Here is a 21,197-nt window from a genome sequence, read left to right as displayed (position 1 = left end):
GGTCAAAAGCGATTCCGACGTAAATAAACTCCCAATTAATGTATTCAATTAACAACAAGCAGGCTGTTTAATTTTCCTTTTTTAATCCTACCCTTTTTTCAAAATATGTAATTGTCACCCTACAACTGTCAAGTAACATAATACATCAGCTTTGTATGACAAAACATAATTTATATATTGTATTGGCATCCTATTTGATTACTGAAATTATACAATGATTTTAACCGTTGGTTTCTAACTATGAAATTAATTAATTTGATTAGGGTTAGGGTTAGGGTTAGGGTACTCATAATTGTAAACGCTCCTAAAGGAGACCTTTGTATGTATATATTTATAAATCAATGTCTGATGTTGGCTGCAAGTGCATATTTAAGGTCTTTTTAAATAACGCTGTAATAAACCAAATAAATACCAAAGTGATATAACTCTATTTTTATTTTGGCCGTGACCATCTTTTACATGTTAGGACGTTGTTTCTCCTCAGGGGGCAGTGTGTGCGTCACAGGGCTGCTCAGTGCTCTCTTGCCTCCAAATGATGATGTGTCGAGAAATGGCTGTCACTTCCGGATCTGTGTTCAGTTGTGATAGGAAGTGGAGTTACTGAACTACCAGAAGAGCAATGAAAATATAGGGGCTCTTTTATATTATACTTTCACTGTCAAAACGGTCTCGTAAGCTTGTACTTTCCTGTTTCTCCCGGGAAGTCAGAGGACCGCCTGCAAAACACGAAGCAAAGCCAGGAGAAGGAAAGCTAGCTTTTTTTAGCTAGCCAATTTGACTGGTGTTCTGTCAGAGGCTGCAAGCTCATTTATGGGAAATGGATTGTGTCTGTGAAATAGTTGAAGCCTTGGTCGCTTTGGCAGCTCTAGTGTTTATCGTGGTAAGTAGTCAAATTGTTGACAACATATCATGTTTTGGGTCTTTGGTAGCTTGTTTTATGTAAAGCAAAAGCTGTTGCACCCTCTGAAAGTATGTGAATTTCCTTCTTTATTTATGTTTGTCATGCAGAAAGTCTTTGAGCTGATTTATTCTGTTACTTTCCTGCATTTTATGTTACTTAATTAGCTTTCTGCATTTTAATTATAAAACTGAAAGGAAGTTCTTGAGGCACTCTTGACTTAGATAGACCAAAGAAGCAGCACAAGTAGTCCACTTCTACACAATAACATAAAGCAATATAAAACAAACTATAATCAGCACGTAACAAAATAATGTGTTAGGCCCTCAATTGAAGGAAAACATAAAAACCATTTCTTGTCTGGCTTGCATTAAATCCTGGTAACAACAAAGATTGGGCCTCTTCTACATCACAGACTTTAGTGGAAGTTCTGACATAGAGTTAATGTGTATATACTAGGGCCGTCAAGTTAACGCGTTAACGCAAAACAAAATTAACGCCACTAATTATTTTAACGCGATTAACGCGTGTATTTTTTGTCCTCGGCCGCCCCGTAGTTTCAGAGCGCATCGAGTTTAAAATACCATCTACAAGCTGATGCTGACAGCCCCGCTCCTGCCGCCCGCTTGTGGCAGACCACACTTCCACGCTCACCGGCAGGCACCGACTGGCTGTTGGGAGGACCGGGAGGGTGTGTGTATGTGTGGCCCGAGCGAGCGAGAGACCTTACGTGCATTGTTGTTGTTGTTAGCATCTGGTGCTAGCTAGCTGCGCTAACGGATATAAGGAGCTGTTTAAATGAAAACAGAGGAGCGACATTTCGCCACAACTGCGCCGAGCACTTGACTTTATGCAGGAAGCCAGACAGTGGGACATTGTACGAAAAGTCAGCACACTCAGCACGGATAGTGCGCAACATGATTGCAGCGTCCAGGCAGCTCCCGTTCGAGCATATGCCTTGAGTTGCACATAGCTCCAACGATCCATCACACACACACACACACACACACACACACACACACACACACACACACACACACACACACACACACACACACACCATTTTTATTGTATGAGAGGTTCCAGGTTGAATTGAGGCGAATATTTGTAATGTTCAGAGGTTGTTGTGTTTAATATTCATGAGAATGTTGTCATTGTACAAATGATAATAAACATTAGCATAAAGCATATTTGTCCACTCATATGTTGATAAGAGTATTAAAAACTTGAAAAATATTCCTCTAAGGTACATTTAGAACAGATACAAAATGTGCGATTAATCGCGATTAACTATGGACAATCATGCGATTAAATATTTTAATCGACTGACAGCCCTAGTATATACACATTATACTAATCTAATATGTTCTAAAATACTAGATGTTGTCTCAACTCGTGTCTACTCATTTGGCACCTGAGAAAGTTTACCTGAGAGCAATAGTAACAAGAATACCTTTCTCATATTTCTCCCTTTTCAGGTGCTCATATTGGCACACGTCACTGGTGGGATGGTGAACCTGACACGCCATGAGAAGGAGAAATACTTCCTCACCCCAAAAGGAGAGAAGGAGCCTTTTCCCAGCCTGCATGACCCCCATTCCCGGGATCTCTCTGTGGTGATCCCAGCCTACAACGAGGAACTGCGAAGTGGGTTATGGAGGGGGGTGGGGGGTTATACAACAGAGTGTATATATAAGGGTTACACCTGCTTTTCTCTCAGGACCATCAGCATAGTACTGACCTTACCTGCTGATGTCGCTGAAAAGTAATGTTCATTTAAGTGGGAAATAGCTATGTTATTGCATTACACTGCAGAGTGACAGAATACATATAGAATGTATAGGTGTCATATTACAAGTCTGTTTTTAAAGACCTTTTACTTTTTTTGCTGCTTCAAAATTCCTCCAGCTAAAGCCAATACAGGCACAGTTCAGTTTGTGTTGAAAGATGAATTGTGCAACATCAACTGACTAGAAAAGCATTCAGCTACCACCCTGGTAGGAGCAGTTTTAATGGCATAATCCGCACCTGCAGTGATTGGTGCTAATATCCTGTAAATGTGTCATTGCAGTGCCTGTGATGTTGGATGAAGCCACAGAGTACCTGGAAAACAGACAGGTATGTGTTCATCCTCATGTAGGCAGTGTTAAATAAAAACAATAATCAGTACTTTATTCTAGTTGGATAAAAAGGACAAGAATCTGATGTTCTCAATGTGGCCAATAGGTGGCAGCATTCAACTTTAAAAGTTCCTTTTGTGAAATAAACCCTTCATGTTATTTCCTTACTGCAGAAAAAAGAATCTTCTTTCACATATGAGGTCATTGTGGTTGATGATGGCAGCAAAGACAAAACCACAGAGGTGATACATTTAATCCATGTTTTTGGTCAATATGTTACCAAGCTACCATTTTTGCTCAACATTTCAAAGTGATACCAATACAGATTTGTTTCAATCTGTTGTGCCGTCCTGCCAGGTTGCTTTGCGGTACAGCAGGAAGTACGGTTGTGATAAAGTGCGAGTCCTGACGCTGGTGAACAACAGGGGGAAAGGAGGAGCTGTGCGCATGGTGAGAGAGATGTAACTACATTACCTCTGAAAGCAAAGCAACAATGTGCATGTTCTTAATTCTTCTTTGTCATGTGGTTTCTCTTTAAGGGAACTCTGAGCTCCAGAGGGAAATTCATTCTGATGGCAGATGCTGATGGAGCCACAAAGTTTTGTGATATTGAGAAAGTGGAGGCTGGACTTAACGGCCTCGACCCTAAACCGGTGTGGTGATGTTTATTTTTCTTGTTCTTTCTTGCACACTTTAGTGTGTTGCCCTCCATAAAATACCTGTCTTTACATTTAGGAGAACATGGCAATTTCCTGTGGTTCCAGAGCTCACCTGGAGGACGTCTCAGTGGCTCAGGTATTTGTTTATCTTTTTTAGTAGTTTTTTTTAGACTGTAACAATCTAACTGTGAAATAACCACTGTTGTGTCTCCGCCACAGCGATCAATGTTTCGCACATTCCTGATGTATGGCTTTCATTTCCTGGTGTGGTTCTTTTGCGTGAGAGGGATCAAGGACACACAGTGCGGCTTCAAGCTTTTCACACGTGAGGCTGCACTCAAGACCTTCTCCTGTCTCCACGTCGAGCGATGGTAAGGACTCGTACACTTCTCTACTCAGTGTAGTATAATAACAGCTGTTGTGTTTAAATAGTCAACCTGTTGAGCTGTTAGTGCACAACATTTGGAAACTATACAATTAATTACCAATAAGACACTTTTTTTGCAAACATTTAAGGAAGTATGATTTTAAATGTTATAACTAGTGATGGGCAAATGATACCAAACCGGTTTAACTTCTGTAAAGGGAACTGTTCCAATACATTGTGTCTATCTATCAAATGAGGAATACCGCATAACTGATGTCTGTTTTGGTGGGCACAGATGAGTTGAGAAACATGGCAATGTCTGCTTTAAGCATGAGTACATACTGTATATTTGTATCTATTTGATGCCAAGTAATAATGGAATAAAATGAATAACCTAATATAAGGAACAGCACTCTCCCATCACATCACTTTGCAGCTCATGTGGAATGCTACATATCAGCTCAGGTTTTGTATCAGCCAAACTATTTTATATGTAGAATAACAAGATGATGCTTTAATAATTTGTTTACAATATAATATAGATGTTCAAAACTATCTACATGTAATTAATCACTTCTGATTCTAATCCCAACCATTACAGATGTACAAATACTAAGCAAGCATGTGAAACCTTTTAAAGTCCACGTATGCAACTACAAACCTTGAAATCACTCTGGTTTTGTGATGCAGCCCATTCAATTTCTATAAAGGTTAAATACCACCAGAAACCGTAGTGTGTGTGTGTGTGTGTGCTGTGTTTAAAGCCCCAAAGAATTCCCTCTTTGCTGGCAGAGAACAAGAAAGCCCTAAAGCTTCATGAGCCCATCCCTAGTTATAGCATGCCTATCTGATGTGACCTTGCTTTAGACAAAGTGATTCACCGTGTTCAACAAACGCTGCCTTTTTGTATGAACCTTAATCTTAATGCATATTTTCTTGTCCCCTTTATCTTTCTTCCCTCAGGGCTTTTGATGTGGAGCTTCTGTATATTGCACAGTGTTTTAAAATCCCCATAGCAGAGGTGGCGGTCAACTGGACTGAAATAGAAGGTAGGATTTTCATGGAATATGTGGACATGTGTCGTCTGTGCCATCTATAAATATATCTGCTGCATGTTCTTGTGAATCTGTGATTGGCTTATTTGTATGTATGTTTTAGTTATTCCTTTGGATTAACCCTTGAGAGTAAATAGACGTGAATGTCTGGTTATATTCTCTTTGAGTTGTGTTCTCTTTTGCTTGTTTGACTGACAGTTACTGTGTGTCTGAGGCTCAATGTTATATATTATCGTAAATGTCAGCATATTAAAATATCAAAGTACAATTGAGAACAAAGTGCCTTTTGCGTTCTCCCCTCCAGGGTCCAAGCTGGTCCCGTTTTGGAGCTGGCTGCAGATGGGACGGGATCTGGTTTTCATTCGCCTGCGTTACCTCACCGGCGCCTGGAAGCTGCAGTCACATAAGTCTGACTAGCCAATCAGAAAAGCCCTGGTGTCTTAGAGATGGCCTTTTGAGAGTGCCATCAAACCTATGGATGAGGTGGGATCAACAACTGTGTGCATTATTACTGTAATCCACCACAGAGAACAAAGAGCAGTATTTCACTTCATTTGACACAGTCCTGCCTTTTGTAAAATGTGGATTTTGGCTTGTGATGGCCGCCGTTACATGCACTTTTCTGTTGCCACGGCTTACAGAACGTCTGTATGACTGATCCTTGTTACTTAATGATTATTTTGTGGCCAATCAGCTGTAAGTGAGAGAGAGTTGTGAAATGGGAAGGATCAGATAATCTGTGTTATTATTCTCACACGTAGAATGAATGTTACTATATACGATTTTCAAAAGGGAGGGATTGTGGGTGTATGGGCTGGATGACTTGAACCAAAATAAAACATGTCATTGATTTATGATTTGATAATCATTATTAACCTACTAACTACAGCTGCAACATTTAGTAAGTTAGTCCGTCGGAAAAATACAAAGATTCATAAATATAGAACAATTATTAGCGATGGAGAAAACAATATATAAAATGTGTTTAAGTGCCCAAACTGCAAGTTATAAAATGAAGAAAACGTAAAAAAAGAAATAGTGATTTTAATACTGTACTCATTTGGCTTCTATAAAATCTTGTGGGAGACTGTTTGAGAAGCAAAAGCAAAATGACCATGAAGCCAGAAATCTGTTCTATAAATCTTTAACCAAATGTCACATGAAGTCAGCAGAGAGTATGAGCTTTGCTGCAGAGTTCTGGACCAGCAAGAGCTGTGCTGGAGATGATGTGACTGCTTTTTCCAAATCGCAAGCTCAAGGGGTAAATTGCAGTGTCACTTGTTTGTTAAAAAAATGAGTTTGTTGACTTGAGCTCTGATCTTGTACAAGCCAGCTTCGATTGTTTACACAGTCACACACAACGCCTCCCCGTGCTATTGTTATCTTGTGTGTGTGTGTAATATCTAAATACAACAGAAAAACAGATGCATTATCTTATCACAGGGTGCACAGTGTGACTATGTGTCACTAAATTATCACGCATCCTTCAGAGGGAGATGGGCTCAGGAATATAGCTGTCCTTGAGATAAAAGAGTGGGAAAATCCTGTATTGCATTTATCACCAAATAAATTCCTTTTCCTGTCTACTGAAACTCATGCAGACGTGTCTGGGTCTCTGGAGAGCGCCCAGTAGGCGTTTTTGCGGTCTGAGTAAATGAAGTTCTTCATAATGCTTTTTCTCTTGTGCAAGCGAGCCTGAGGTCGGCCCTCGTGCTGCTGCGGATGTCTCTCGGGCCTCTCGGGGCCCCGGGGAGAGCATCCTGTTTGTGCATGTCTGTCTGCCCTCTTCGACCAGACTGCACGGGGACATGTATCATGATCTGGCTGCTCTTTTCTCGTTTCCTGCCACTGGAGTCTCTAGGGCAAATGTGACGAGATGTACATGAGGAGGGTCTTCTTTGATCTGTGATGCCTATAGATAATCAATACTCTTAAAATGTGAAGTCAAAGAAACATTAAGAGCGTTTATTGTATTAGACCAAGCTTATTTAATACAGGTGGGGAGGGTGATACCAACCGAAGCACTCGTTATTTGGCTGTTCTGTTTTCCTGTCAGTTCAGTTGTACACCTTGAAAAAAACTCTCAGTCTATACTTCTCCTGGTTTTGCCCTTGGACCTCCTCGTGTCTTCCCTGTGTGTCCACGCGCCAGCCTTTGGAAATAATTGTCTCTGACAGACCCCCACCTATTTGTGGGACAGTTGATCCTGCTGGTGCATTTTGATGATCCACCTGGTGTTAGGTGGAAAAAAAACAGTCATACGGTTTTTGACAGGATCCCCAGAGTCCTTCCCTTCGTGTTGGGAGTATTGTTACGTTCCGCAGCAGTTGTTGTAAACTGAAAATGTCAAACTTGTAGACTCACTGTCGCCAGCCGGGCTTGCGTCATTAACTGGACTAGACACGGCACTCCCAATAAAGGATCGTATCCATCCGCAATGAGAAAGACCTCTGTACAATGGATGATGAAACAACTTCGACTTTAAAAAGCGGGACAAAGAAAATATAAAGCCTTTTTTCACCACACGTTTTAGCTCTCGGAGACAAAGGCAGATGAGGGGAAAAGACCCCTCATGTTGGTTGTTATAGGCTACAGGTGTATTCTGTGTGCATGTGCGCCTACACATGAAAGTAATCGGCGTTTATCCGGAATACTGAGTTAATGTTAGATTTTCCTAGTCATTATTTTTCACATTTGCATACAAAAGTGAATTTAATTAATTTAAACATCCAGTAGATAGCCTACCATCTAATATACAATTAGCAAACAATGTAACCTGCTGTAAACTTTAAGTTACGGTCGTATAACACAAATGCACGAAAAACACAAACAACAACAAGATGGATTAATTATTTGTTCTGCAGGGATGTCTATCCATTCATACGAGTAGTCCGGAAAGGTGAACAGGTGTGATTGTTTTCTTCCCGGCCTGCGTTAGTTAGAGCCAGCTGTGATGAGAGACTGGCTCAGCGGGGCCTGGATCTGAAATGCCTGAAATCCTGGGAAAGTTCCAGGAGTGGGAAGGCGGAGGGATCTTTCATGCAGGCGCTGCGGTTCCAGCCAGGCTGACGCCGCCGAGGCTGTGTGGCGCTCCGCTGCTGAGGAGCGTAGGCTCCGGGCTCTCCAGACCTGCGTTGCGTCAAGACATCCGCAGACTACTAGCACCATACCGGGAAGTACCGAGACAGTACCTTCACAATAAAAGCGGAGATCCAATACTTGACCCACAGAACCAATTGGGTAAGGAGTCAGCATTGTGACTGTGTTCATTTTAGACCTCTTGCTCACTCAAACGAAGTAAAACATATAGCAGCCCAATGAATAGCCTAAATAGGCTACTTATTTCTAAACATAACATGTATTATGTTGCTTCAAAACCCAAGAAAGTAAAACTGCAAAACCATTTTTAAAGGAACACTCAACTCATTTTAAACACTGAGTGTTATCCTCGTTTGTACTGTTTTGAGAGTTTTTAATGAGTTTTACTTCTATGTGAAATCCTTTGTAAGTATCCTATTAATTTAATGTATGGCTGCACCTCAATTGTTTTCTTTTTTACTGTTCTAATTGGCATTTACATGTTACAAGCTATTTTCCCATTTTGTATGGTCTATGATGTCATTTTACAATACAGACTATGCTTATGACACAAGCATCGACTTGGATATTTTTTTTTGTCGTTACTGACAAAAGCTATATTTAGCCAAGAGCGCTCTTATTTTGAAAGGTCTAACTGGATGCCAATGCTATCAAGGGTGACTTGACCCTTTCCACATCAACACACGCTCACACACACACATACACACCTTTGCTGTTTCAGTCTGCTCGACCTACTACAGACAGGGAAGTCTCCACACACGCGAGCCTGTCTGCAGTGCACTTGTTATCACAACAGAGGTGAGTAAATAAACACTTATCGGAGGCTATATTTCCAGAATTGAAATTTGTTTTTTTATTTCTTGTGTTGTTGTGGATTTGTTGACAAGTGTAATACTGTTATGGGTGTTATACTACAAAAAGTGTGCTCAAAGGTAGCCAACTGTCTGGCAACGTTTTGTCGAATTAATATTCAGGTAGGCTATTATTCCCATAGGACAGACGTAACTGCGTTTAGAAACATATCTTAGAATAAATCAGTGATAGAGTGAATTGTTCTAAACTGCTTTTTTGATCATACGTTTATAATATTTCTAAAAGTGTATTCCGGTTCTATACACGTAGGCTACTTGACTTGTTGAATACAGCTTTAGGGACATGTAATTACACTAGGATGATTTTGGATGCCAAACTCCTGATCACAAATTGTAAAGTAGGCTACCAAGATCGATGTGTGTCTAGGGGTTGAGGCAGATCCTGGATTTTGTAGGGGCAAAATGACACATTGTAGTCCTATTAGGAAGCTGGCGTGTTTACTTTTTTAGGAAGGGGTGACTTGGTGATAAAGCATTAGGTAATTAGCCTATCTGAGCCTGCAGACTGAGTGACGCCAGGCTCCATAAAGCACCAGCGGCAGACTGATGCCGCACGAGCTCCTGCGCTTTGCTGTCATTGTAAACGCCAGCTGTCTGCTTTGACTGCGGGAAACCAGTGTAGGTCACATAAGCCTATAGGACAACAAGTAGGTCTATGATGATTCACTATTATAACATTGGTGCATTTGTTTGGTTCTATCTTTTTTGAGAGTCTTGGATTTTAGTGGAACCTTTAATGTGGTTATGTTGTGCATTGATGATATGGTGCTGTTGTGAAAGCGTATCCAGTTTATGTTTTATAAACGATTTGCCTGTGGGTTCTTATTAAATGGGCACAAACAAACAAGAGCAGAAAGAGAGTTTATAAACTGACTTACTACAAAAACTTTGGGACAGACGTCGTTACTGCAGGAGGTTTTTGGAGATAAAACAAGTATGGCATGACACTTACTTCCCAGACTTCTCTGTATGATTACTTTTGGAAACTTTGAGTGATGTTGTGTTAAGATGGTGTTGTTGGAGTGATGAGCGCACATGGCTTCGCTGATTTTAATTGGGTAATCTAAATATAGTGGAAAATATGTACGTTCGTTGTCTCTTTCTGTCCATCTAAAAACTAGGTGGTTTAGAAGAAATAAAGACATGGAGAGCTTTCTCCTCTCTCTCTCCCTCCCTCCCTCCCTGTCTGCCTCCCTCCCTCTCTCTCTTCCTCTCCCCCTCCTGTCCTGTGATGTGTTCTGGCCAGACAGTATGGCTCCTGGGCGTCAGTGGCATGATCATAGAAACAGAGGCCAGAAAGGACATTCCTCATTGTTGGTGAATCTAGAAATGAGCTTGGCCATCTTGCCCTGTACTTTCTGAAACAGTTTTGGGTGCTTGAGTTTCTCCACAGAGAATAATAGCCTTGTTGAGCAGCTTGGGATATCAGTTTGATGCAGCCATGGTCTCTGTGTATCATTGTCCTGCAGACTCCTTATCATGAAAGTCCACCTCTAATGCCCAGAGCGTTATATTTGAGTAGATTTTGCTAATGGCTTAGATTGTACTGGCTGAATTTCCCTTGCAAACTAACTCCAACGTCTATTCTACAAAACCACTATACTTTTTCTCCAACCTTGCATCTGTTTAAGCTAAAGTAACAGTTAATACTATCTCTCTCTTCTCTTGCCAGTTGATTGAAACTGGACCTGGATCTCTGACTGAGTGAGGAATAACCTTCCCTGCAGGAGGCTTCGGATCCAGAGCTACCGGATCCTTTCTGTGCCAACACAGAGTGGAGATTTAGCCACACTGGGGGGAGTTCAACTCCTCGGAAGTAACAGCGGGATACAAAAAGCAGCCTCTGTTTACACAGACTTATCGCCCTCCCTCTTTGATCCATACTTCGGTCCCGACTTCTTTGCCCTTGTCCCTCCTGTCCTCAGGGGAACTCTCATCCCTCTGACAGCAGACAACACCTCATCTCGGCACCCATTCATTCATCTCATAATGAACTCCTCTACCTCCATTACATCCCTCTTCTCCTTCACCAGCCCAGCAGTGAAGCGCCTGCTCGGCTGGAAACAAGGGGATGAGGAGGAGAAGTGGGCGGAAAAGGCTGTGGATTCTCTAGTGAAGAAACTGAAGAAGAAGAAGGGGGCCATGGAGGAGCTGGAGAAAGCCCTCAGCTGCCCTGGGCAACCTAGTGAGTGTCAAACATCCAGTAGTAGTCTAGTCCAGTGGTTCTCATTCTGGAGGTAGGACCCCATCCAGTGGGTCCAAATCTTGACGGGCCTTAACATTATTTACAAAGGAAATATGTTATGTTTCTGAATGTAATGTTGTCTATTTTCTCCTTATGGTCCTAGTAGTTATAATAACATTATCCATTTGTAGGTGTTTCACATTTTTGAGCTGCTCTATAAACATAAAACATATAACTAAAAGCTTAATAGGGACATTTTACTTGTCTGATAATCATTTATGTAAAAACCCGATTTACAAAATCATGGATTGTTACTTACAATGCAAAACCATCAGAACAACAGGTTAAGCTAGACATTTGGTATAAGTAGTAACATAATAGACATAAAGTAAATAAAACAGCTAGGGTTGTTTGCTGCCAATAGTGTTCTTTCACCTTGTAGATTTTCCTTTAAGTTGACTGTAGATACTGTCAAACATAAATGGCTCCTACAAACTGCTTGATAAATACTTTTTTTACACTCATGTAAAAATACCAAATCTTTAGCACGCAACACAATCTGTCATTTCTCAAGCTGTGTTGAACTCCTTGCTTTCTCATTTTAATCCCGCAGGCAAGTGCGTGACAATTCCTCGCTCTCTGGACGGCAGGCTGCAGGTGTCCCACAGGAAGGGGCTGCCCCACGTCATCTACTGCAGGGTGTGGCGCTGGCCCGACCTGCAGTCCCACCACGAGCTGAAAGCGCTGGAGTGCTGCGAGTTCGCTTTCGGCTCCAAGCAGAAAGACATCTGCGTCAACCCGTACCACTACAGGCGCGTGGAGACCCCAGGTAAACACATTAGCACAAGACATCTTTCCTGCCTGCTGAACAAAAATGAAATCATTGTTGAGGTTTAATATCATAACAGTAAGGCTTTTGTGGGCTCCCAAACCGGGACAGGACATTTGATCTAATACAGTGTTCCCAAGCCAAAAGGATTTACAGTAATATGATCTTTTATAACAGCATCTGGCTCATGCTCTCTCTCTCTCTCTGTGCGATCCCTCTCTACCTTTTTCTCTCGTCCTCTCTCAGTGCTTCCACCTGTTCTGGTCCCGCGCCACAGCGAGTTCAACCCTCAACACAGTTTGCTGGCAAAGTTCAGGAACGCCTCCCTGCACACAGAGCCTCTCATGCCCCAGAACGCCACCTACCCAGACTCCTTCCCTGTGCTGCCCTGTCCCTCTTTCTCCTCCTCCCCTTCTTCCTCCCACGTCCAGTCTCCCACTTCACAGAGCTACCCCGACTCCCCCAACAGCTCAGCAGAGCCTGGCAGTCCGTACCACATCACAGGTAGGAATCAAAACAAGCAAGCTAAAACTTGAAGTGTTGACGTTTTTGTGGCAGGGGAACACTTTTTGTGGCAGGAGATCCAAGTCTCCGATGAGTTCATTACTTTCCCACTTTCTTGTGTTTGTGACGTGCTTTTCCAGCCGAGACTCCCCCACCTCCGTACAGCATGATGGAGACGAGTCCTCAAGACGATGTGAAGCCCAATAACTCCACAGAAACACTCAAACTCACATTCTCTGCTCCACACACAGGTAACTTCACACTAGAAGAGAGAAAATAGAATTGCATATAATCTAATAGTATGTATGCATGCTAGGTAACAAGCAATGTATACCATGAGATTATACAAATGTGTCTAATTTAAGAGATTTTGTATGACCAACACTCCATCATAGGATATTTCATCCTTAATGTAAACCTTTCTTGTGTTCCTCTTTTTAGATTTAAGGCCCGTATGTTATGAGGAGCCAGAGTACTGGTGCTCGGTTGCTTACTACGAGCTCAACAACCGGGTTGGGGAGACGTTCCACGCGTCGTCCCGCAGCGTCTTGGTGGACGGCTTCACAGACCCTTCCAACAACAAGAACCGCTTCTGCCTCGGCCTGCTATCCAATGTCAACCGCAACTCCACCATCGAACACACACGCAGGCACATAGGCAAAGGTAGGCTACCAATCGTGAAGGTTATTTATATCACAGCCCAGGACTTTGAATTATGGACTTTGTATGGACTGTGCCCATCATACTTTGGGTGAAAGCAAAAACTGAGATGTTGTTTGCAAAGATAAATCCACACACAACGCAATTTATTTTATGGATTAATATTCTTGTGTTATTTTTTAAGCAATCTAATTACCTCAGACTTTAGACTCAGCTTGCATCCTTGTGATGGATCCTTTAGGCTAATGTTATTTTTCCTGTTGGTAAAAGAGTTTAGAAAGCCTGTCTTTGTTGGACAGACATCGAGCTGCTCGTGTTACAGTAAAATGTGCATTCTGTGGTTTCGAATGATAGGGGTGTCACAAAGGGTTTTGGTCCTGAAATCACAGACACTAATTAAACTTTTCAGACATTCCTCATTTACAAGCATAGATGCCCTTGTGGTTTGGCAACATTGAAAAACACACAGTTTCTGTATTCGACGAAGTGATTGAATATGTAAATCTTTCATTACATGTTTTCTTGGATAAAATCTGTTTTTTGTGCTTTTGACATGGTTGGACCACAGTAAAAGGACCGGGGTATTATTGTCAACAGGCAAGTCGTGAATCAATTTGGATGTAACTTGATTTTCTTCCTCCGTTCCTGTCAGGTTTACACCTGTACTATGTGGGCGGCGAGGTGTACGCAGAGTGTCTGAGCGACAGCAGTATCTTCGTCCAGAGCCGCAACTGTAATTTCCAGCATGGTTTCCACACCACCACTGTGTGTAAGATCCCCAGCGGTTGCAGCCTCAAGATCTTCAACAACCAGCTGTTTGCCCAGCTCCTTGCCCAGTCGGTCAACCATGGCTTTGAGGTTGTCTATGAGCTCACCAAGATGTGCACCATCCGCATGAGCTTTGTTAAGGTACTGAGCTTTCTCATTCAATTAATTGCAATTGCATTTGTAATTATACTTGAGCTTTTTTCCTATTTGTAATCTATAATATGACTTTTTTTTTCATGATATTATCAAAATTATACTTCTCTACAGACTAGACTATGAATTTTGTATTAATTATACAATACATTTGTTCACATACCTTACTAGGACATTTTTCAACACATCATAGTATTACTTTTTCATATTTTTCAACATACTGTGACTTTTTGCATGACTTTTTTCAACAAGCCTTTCATGGTATCGACATGCTATACTATGACTTTTTTTCCGACATATTTAGATCTTTCTCAAATCTTTCGGTACTTATTTTTCTTGATCAATTAAACTGTTGGGAATAAGCCAAATGAAGACACATAAATGCAATAGGTGACCCTATTGCCTGCAGTTTTACATATAGGTATCATTAAGGCTTAATAAAAAGTGTTGGATATCTACTAAAAGTTTCTCACCGTAACTTAATATGCAGTTATTTTGGACTTAATGTGATGTTGAGCTTGTCAAATCCTGTACATGAGTAAGGATTCCACTTGGTCACTTAGCACCCATTCATTTTAATCATTAACTGAACTGTCAGCATGCACAGCAAAGATTTATGGATATCCTCTCCTCAGGGCTGGGGTGCCGAATACCACCGGCAAGATGTCACCAGCACCCCCTGCTGGATCGAGGTACATCTGCATGGGCCCCTGCAGTGGCTGGACAAGGTCCTCACACAGATGGGCTCCCCGCACAACCCCATCTCTTCAGTGTCATAACATACCGTCTCTCACACAGGTAGTCGTGTATTCTGTATGTTCTGCTTTGTCCGGGTTTTCTGTCCAAAGGCGCTTCTATTGACATCTAAATGTCTAAAACAGGGGTGTCCAAACTACGGCCCGGGGGCCAAATGCGGACCGTGGGCCATTTTGAATTGGCCCTCAACAAATGCAAAAAGTATAATGGAGTATGGCCCTCAATTGAAACTTATGCTTGTCTTGTACTTCTTACATATAGATGAAAACAGATGTGTTAATAAGCACGCTTTTCAAATAAATTCAGTCAATTAAAGTTGAAAACATTTTCTAAAAAATTTAAGTTGATAAGAAAAAAGCCCAATCACTTATTTTCATAACAAGCTTGAAATAAACCCTTCCTATTTCCTCTTATGATAAGCGATCTCGGGCTCCTGTTTTAAGGAATGAGCTGCCAACAAAATAATTGAAACCCTATGGAGAGCTGGAATGTAACTGGATGGCCTACCTGCCTGTCAGTCTTCCATCTGTGCACAAACTTATCTCGTGCCCTCATTGGTCATGTGCACGTTCATGTGTTGGAGGAGGGGCTCTGTAAGGAAGTGGCAGATTTTTCCCGGCTGTGTATTTTCAAATTCTAGCGCACTCGAGCTGGTTTCTCCAAAGTTACCTACCCCACCTTTAACTTATGAGGCAGTATACCTCTCACCTCTATTGAGTGGCCCAGCCCTTCGTATATTTGTCTGTATGTGGCCCTCGGTGAAAATGTGGACACCCCTGGTCTAAAATATCAGTTACCTCTGAAACCTACCATGGATTGGATTTCATGAACACATTTTCAGCACATGTACTTAAATGATCAAGTGTTACCTAATTTCGGTAAGACAGATAAAGCACTCTTTGTGTTCATTGGAATGTTAACTGCACTCCATTACAAGTAAAAGTGGGATATATTTGTAGGTACTCAAAGACTTGTTATTACATGTTGTAAATGTTATTACGATTGTATGTTATGTATTTCCATGTGTTGCATCATGTGTGACTTCATGTACTGTTTGCTCGTGTTCCATTAAAGTTGATTTTTTCTTTAAGAATCCACATGTATACAGCTATTTCCCTCTTGTTAAAAAAGGAATAACATTTTGGTCATCATTTTACTCCTATATTCACAGCAGGATACACACTTCAACTTAAAAACATAGCAAACACAAAGTACAGTAAAACAGGGCTAGCATGACAATTATTCCCCCCACCAATCATGGTTTGTGTTCCTTTCAGTACAGTTAGAATTGACTGTTTGTGCAACAGCGTCAGATAAACAGGGATATACAATCTTGGGTTCAAAACAAATCCTGAAAACCATATGTAACGAAAAGGAGGCTCCAGACATGCATCACACACACATGATTGTCCCATGTAACAACACTTCAAGAAAAAACATTAAAAACAAAGCGAGTAATAACTTAGCGAAAAAAACAATTATCACACAAAACAAAGAGATATTTTTTCAGTTATGAAAAAGAAAAGACAGAAGAATAAAATTAAACTCAGGGTAATTTTGATGGCCTGAGGTTTCTACATCTGAATGACTTGGACTGAGGCCTGTAATACGAAGCCGGATTTTTGCTTAGCGAGCTAACTTCAGGGAAAACTCCTACGACGCTGGTTCACTTCTTACCTGGGTAGATCTCCATGGTAACGTATGCTGAACGGCTAACCTGCTCCGGAGTCTCATCACGCCTTTAAAATGTCCCTTGTTATTCTTTCTTAAGCAGGGCTGTTTGGCTGGGGATTTCACTGTATACAGTGTATGGTTACTATCTATTTACGAATGCAGTACCAGTGTTTTTTCAGTGTTCTCTATGCATCACAATAAGGTCAAACTGCCCAGCGTCAACAGCCCGGGAACTGCTGCTGTGCCTGGCTGCGGCTCTGTGAGGCCAGGAGCTGCTGCTGCTGCTGCAGGAAGCTGATCACCTCTGGACTTCTGAGCAGGGACTACAGGACACACAGATGCACACATTTGAAATCAAGAGCAAATCACAACAACAAACATTTATTTATGTGCAATGCCTGGAGTTGAAGCGGTACACCAATGTTGTGCATATTCCAATTTTTATGAACATTTTATTGAAGAAAAGTCTCAATTTTTCAAATGTGTTTTATAAGGATTTTCCTTCAAAATGTCAGCAACCAGTCAATCTGACCAAAATGGACTCACCAGTCTCTTCTGGTTGAGGACCTGCTCTATGAGGGAGGGTCTGGTTGGCCGGTCCCCCATGGCGCCCAGACGCTGTTTGTTCACTGATACAGGCCGCTCCTCTGAGTTCTCCTAATTCAATTCAAACAGACAAAAGCTATTATTTGTTCAACCCTGGTATTGTAACTGCAATGGGTTTGATTAGGTTTTTATTCATATTTTTAACATTCTATACTATGACTTTTTTCAACATACTATAATTACTTTTGCATGTTTCAACATACTATTGTATTTTTTCGACATATTACCCTTTTTAACCATACTATAACTTATTTTCAACATGCTATAATGACTTTTCACATGTTTCAACATACTATACCTTCACAGTATTTGTTTTTAACATAATATACTATGAACGTTTTCAGAATAATTTCAAGATACTAAACTTGTGACTTTTTTCGAGGCGACCAACTAAAGCGGTAGACTATTTAAATGCATCTAGGTATTTAAAAATCAATAATAATGATAACAACTTGGATTAAGTACTTTTCATGGCCGTGGGGCTATAAAGCTTAAAGATAATCTTACATCAATTTTTCCAGTAGACATGGCCTGATCATTCTTCTTCTTCTTGTACTTGTCTTTGTACATCTTGTTGCGGTGTTTTTTGCACATCCAGGGTTTCCGCTGCTTGGCCACCTGCGTGGTGGTCTCCGTGCAGCCGTCATAGGTGCACTGTTTGGGGGCGCTGTCCCCCTCTGAGGTCTCATCGTCGTTCAGTTCCTCCGGGCTGGCGGCGCTGTCTCTGGGGTCCGAAGTGTCCAGAACATCGCTCTCTTCGTCCATATCATCCATGTCATAGGAGGAGGCGTTGTTGTCCGGTTCGTGCGGAGTTATCACATTTCTGCTGTCAACTACTCCGCTCTTACTCACGTAGTACCTCTGTCCGTCTTTAGTGAGCAGGAGAGTGGAGTCCCTGTCTCTGTTTGCAGAGGCTGAATTATCATCTTCACTCATGATTGCGGTGTTCAGATACAGTAAAGCAACAGCTTAAGGGAGGATGTGGCGCAGTGGGTTAGTGCGTTGGTGTTGGGATCAGGGGAGCACAGGTTCAAACCCCACTGCAGTCAGCATGTCGTTGTGTCCCTGGGCAAGACACTTCACCCCAAATTGCTCCTGTGGGGACTGTCCACAGTATTGAGTATATACGTTGCTTTGGATAAAAGCGTCTAACAAGTGACATGTAATGTATTGTAAAACAGCAGCTAGCTAGTCAGCTAACTCACTCACTTACCATCCCTTTGCGGTCGGCTCACGTTAGTTTAGTTAGCCAACACAGGGTTTTTCTCAATGTGGAGGAGGCTTGCTTGGTAGCACATGTACCTCCGAGTCAGTTGCTTCAGAAGCGAGGCAAGAATACTTCCTAGCCTCGGAAAACGAAGAATTGTGGAACAGGCGTGCAGGTGTGCGTCATATGCGAGGCCCCGCCTTAAATGGAGCGCGATTTCCGCCAAAGATTTGGAAATTGTTCCGTGCGCAAAACATTGTGGGGATTTTAAGACCGCGGAGTCTACACATGTGCAGCCTCAAAAGCGCTTTATCGCGAAAACCCCATCATTTGGAAAATCGTTTGACTTCTAACGTTACAATGATAGCCTGTCACTGCTGCTCTTACTCTGCTCTTGCTGCATTTCGATAACATGGATTTTCTTCTTCGCTGCATTACAATTGTTAGAGTGACCCCTGGTGGCCACAATAACAAATGCATGCTCCATTTGTTCGAGGCACACAGTATAAAGAGATCCACATAAATCTCTTTGTATGGCTCTGCATTCGTTTTCTGACATGCTACATTATGGCTTTCTGACCTACTGTACATGGACTTTTGTATGACGTTTCATGACATACCATACTATCACTTTTTATGAATTAAGAACTAAAACATATGTAGGCATTTTTAACATTCTTTCATGTAATCTTTTTTCATATTGATCAACATACATAAAACGTATTTTCAACATACCAGTACTATATACTATGACTTTCTTTCAACATGCTTTACTATGACTTTTATTCATGTTTTTCAACATTGCTTTTTAGTATATTTTAAACAAACAATGAGACCTTTCACAAAATACAATATGACTTTTTTTCCAATTTTTTGACAAGCTATATTCTGACTTTTGTTATATACTATATAATATCATGCTCCAATTGTTTTTCCGAATTTCTGGCCTACTATACGTGGACCTTTTGTATGACTTTTTATGATATACCATACTATGACTACTGTGACGCACTATTTATTTTCATAATTTACACTGTGATATTTATTGTGGCGCACTAATGTGACCAGTTGCCATGCAACCAGTATTTTTTAAGCTGTCATTCATAATCTGTAGTGTAGTAAATGTAAGATATTAAGACTAGTGAAAGTAAGAAATGGACAGTGGATGACTAAAATATAATGCATGCATTTCATGTTACCATCATGGGCCACACAAAATATTTCTGAAGGCCGCCACTGGCTGTACTTTGAGAATTTTTTTTACACAGGCTCATCAAACAACAGGAGGCCAACACTGAACGGATGACACTAAAAAAAATCATAATTTTAGAAGGCTTATAGCTAAGAAAGGTGGACAGCTTTTCTCAATGCAGGGATATATTACAATTACCAACGTGTCACAGAAAGTGCTCAGACCTACAATGTTTCCACTTGCAACAGTGTTCGATGTAAAAATAGAAATATAAAGTCATGGTCTGGTAATGTGACTGGCAGGATCATAGGGAGAGCTCAGGCAGCTGTCTGAGAGCCATATGTGCTGTGTAACAGGCTGACACCTCAAGCACAGTGAAAAGTTGTGTATATATATATATATATATATATATTTGTCATAAACTTGAAGGCTCTTATCTTGAAGTGAATATAGGACATTCTGGGACCAAACATTTATATTATGTAGTTTTGTTTTTAAGTCAACTTTTAAAACTGTGCTGCTTATAACTGTTGATTATAATGGGTTTCTGTATTGTTTGTCTGATTTCTTTTTACATGTGTAGAAGCAAAATTACCTTTCCATGAATATAAACGTTTAAAAAAAAAGGTTTGCTCCACCATACCACCTGTATGTTGAGCGCCTGACCTGTCAAGTACAGAACATATTGGATCCCACGCCTCTGTCTTTGACTGTTGTTGGATTCATAACTACATCAAGTACCTCTCTAGTCAAGTGCCACCCCTTCAAATAACAGATAACAGAAACAAATCTTACTCATGTGCATTTATTTGACAGTTTAATATTAAGAATAAATCTGCCATCACCGCAGGAGTTGTGTACTGCCTGTCTGGTAAAAGTAAAACAATCTCCCACTAACCAAACAGGTTCTACTAATTTAAAGCTTAAAAAAAGATACAGACAATGTGTTTTTGAAACATATTTTAATTATTACTATTACTATTGGTAGATCATTGTTGAACAGAGGTACAGGTATTGGTATTGCAACAGATTGTAATACTGTGGCGCAGCAGTGAGAGTACTTTGGTAAACCACATGTGCTTGATTCCAACAGCACAACAAATGTATACTGATCTGGTCAATATGCCGGCACATTACTGTATATGTGATGAGATTATAAACACAGAAACAGACAAGTGTGACGACTGCAGTGAGATCAGCTGTAAAAAGTCAAAACAATTAAGTAAAAATCAAGTTTAAAGGAACTTCTCTCACCCCTCTGGCTTCTCCTTTCTGTTATCTCACATCAGTTACTGGACATTCCTTTACCAGTTGCTTTTGCAAAGGAAGTGACATCATTCCCAGTGTCTGACAGGAAGCAAAGATGGCTGTCTTCTCTAGATGTGTCTGCGTAGATCCATCCAGGCGCTACAACTTCAAGTTGAAATGGTCTTTTTTAACTCAACTGTACTGTGTCATTTCATCATCATGATCTCGGCTTTGTTTGTTTTTTTCTTTGCTGACACATGAATGTTTTTTAGTTTTTTTATAGACTTACTGCTAGTAAAGAAATATACTGTATTGTGAACTATCAAAATAAATGAAATTGTGTTA

The 21,197-nt window shown here is 41.0% G+C and overlaps 3 protein-coding genes across 6 annotated transcripts; 2 read left to right on the top strand and 1 right to left on the bottom strand.

Annotated features, from left to right (window-relative positions):
* Positions 1 to 542: 542 nt before the first annotated feature.
* alg5 (ALG5 dolichyl-phosphate beta-glucosyltransferase) lies at positions 543 to 5,954 on the top strand. Its single transcript, XM_034199481.1, has 10 exons — positions 543 to 880; positions 2,377 to 2,545; positions 2,970 to 3,016; positions 3,192 to 3,260; positions 3,376 to 3,468; positions 3,558 to 3,671; positions 3,754 to 3,813; positions 3,897 to 4,048; positions 5,008 to 5,093; positions 5,404 to 5,954. Exons 1-10 carry the CDS (start codon positions 818 to 820, stop codon positions 5,514 to 5,516), a joined length of 966 nt encoding a protein of 321 aa, XP_034055372.1. The 5' UTR covers positions 543 to 817; the 3' UTR covers positions 5,517 to 5,954.
* A 2,366-nt stretch (positions 5,955 to 8,320) lies between these two features.
* smad9 (SMAD family member 9) lies at positions 8,321 to 16,020 on the top strand. 2 transcript variants are annotated; one of them, XM_034199487.1, is made up of 9 exons: positions 8,321 to 8,339; positions 8,920 to 8,996; positions 10,743 to 11,255; positions 11,869 to 12,084; positions 12,331 to 12,588; positions 12,729 to 12,839; positions 13,030 to 13,251; positions 13,901 to 14,157; positions 14,805 to 16,020. In XM_034199487.1, exons 3-9 carry the CDS (start codon positions 11,060 to 11,062, stop codon positions 14,946 to 14,948), a joined length of 1,404 nt encoding a protein of 467 aa, XP_034055378.1. In that variant the 5' UTR covers positions 8,321 to 8,339; positions 8,920 to 8,996; positions 10,743 to 11,059; the 3' UTR covers positions 14,949 to 16,020. The 2 variants fall into 2 exon arrangements, with proteins under 2 accessions (XP_034055378.1, XP_034055377.1); XM_034199486.1 differs by lacking the exon at positions 8,321 to 8,339 and having other exon boundaries at positions 8,859 to 8,996.
* Positions 16,021 to 16,064: 44 nt separating this feature from the next.
* rfxap (regulatory factor X-associated protein) lies at positions 16,065 to 18,834 on the bottom strand. Of its 3 annotated transcripts, none has more exons than XM_034199489.1 (4): positions 18,419 to 18,834; positions 17,713 to 18,309; positions 17,146 to 17,256; positions 16,065 to 16,922 (listed from the first exon to the last, which is right to left on the bottom strand). In XM_034199489.1, the coding sequence occupies exons 2-4, from the start codon at positions 18,139 to 18,141 to the stop codon at positions 16,818 to 16,820; spliced, it is 645 nt and encodes a 214-aa protein (XP_034055380.1). In that variant the 5' UTR covers positions 18,142 to 18,309; positions 18,419 to 18,834; the 3' UTR covers positions 16,065 to 16,817. The 3 variants fall into 3 exon arrangements, with proteins under 3 accessions (XP_034055380.1, XP_034055381.1, XP_034055379.1); XM_034199490.1 differs by having other exon boundaries at positions 17,713 to 18,300; XM_034199488.1 differs by having other exon boundaries at positions 17,713 to 18,834.
* Between the last annotated feature and the right edge of the window lie 2,363 nt (positions 18,835 to 21,197).

Source organism: Gymnodraco acuticeps, unplaced genomic scaffold (genome assembly GCF_902827175.1).
Source record: "Gymnodraco acuticeps unplaced genomic scaffold, fGymAcu1.1, whole genome shotgun sequence".
NCBI classification, from domain to species: Eukaryota; Metazoa; Chordata; class Actinopteri; order Perciformes; family Bathydraconidae; genus Gymnodraco; species Gymnodraco acuticeps.
This window is presented reverse-complemented; position numbering and strand designations above follow the sequence as displayed.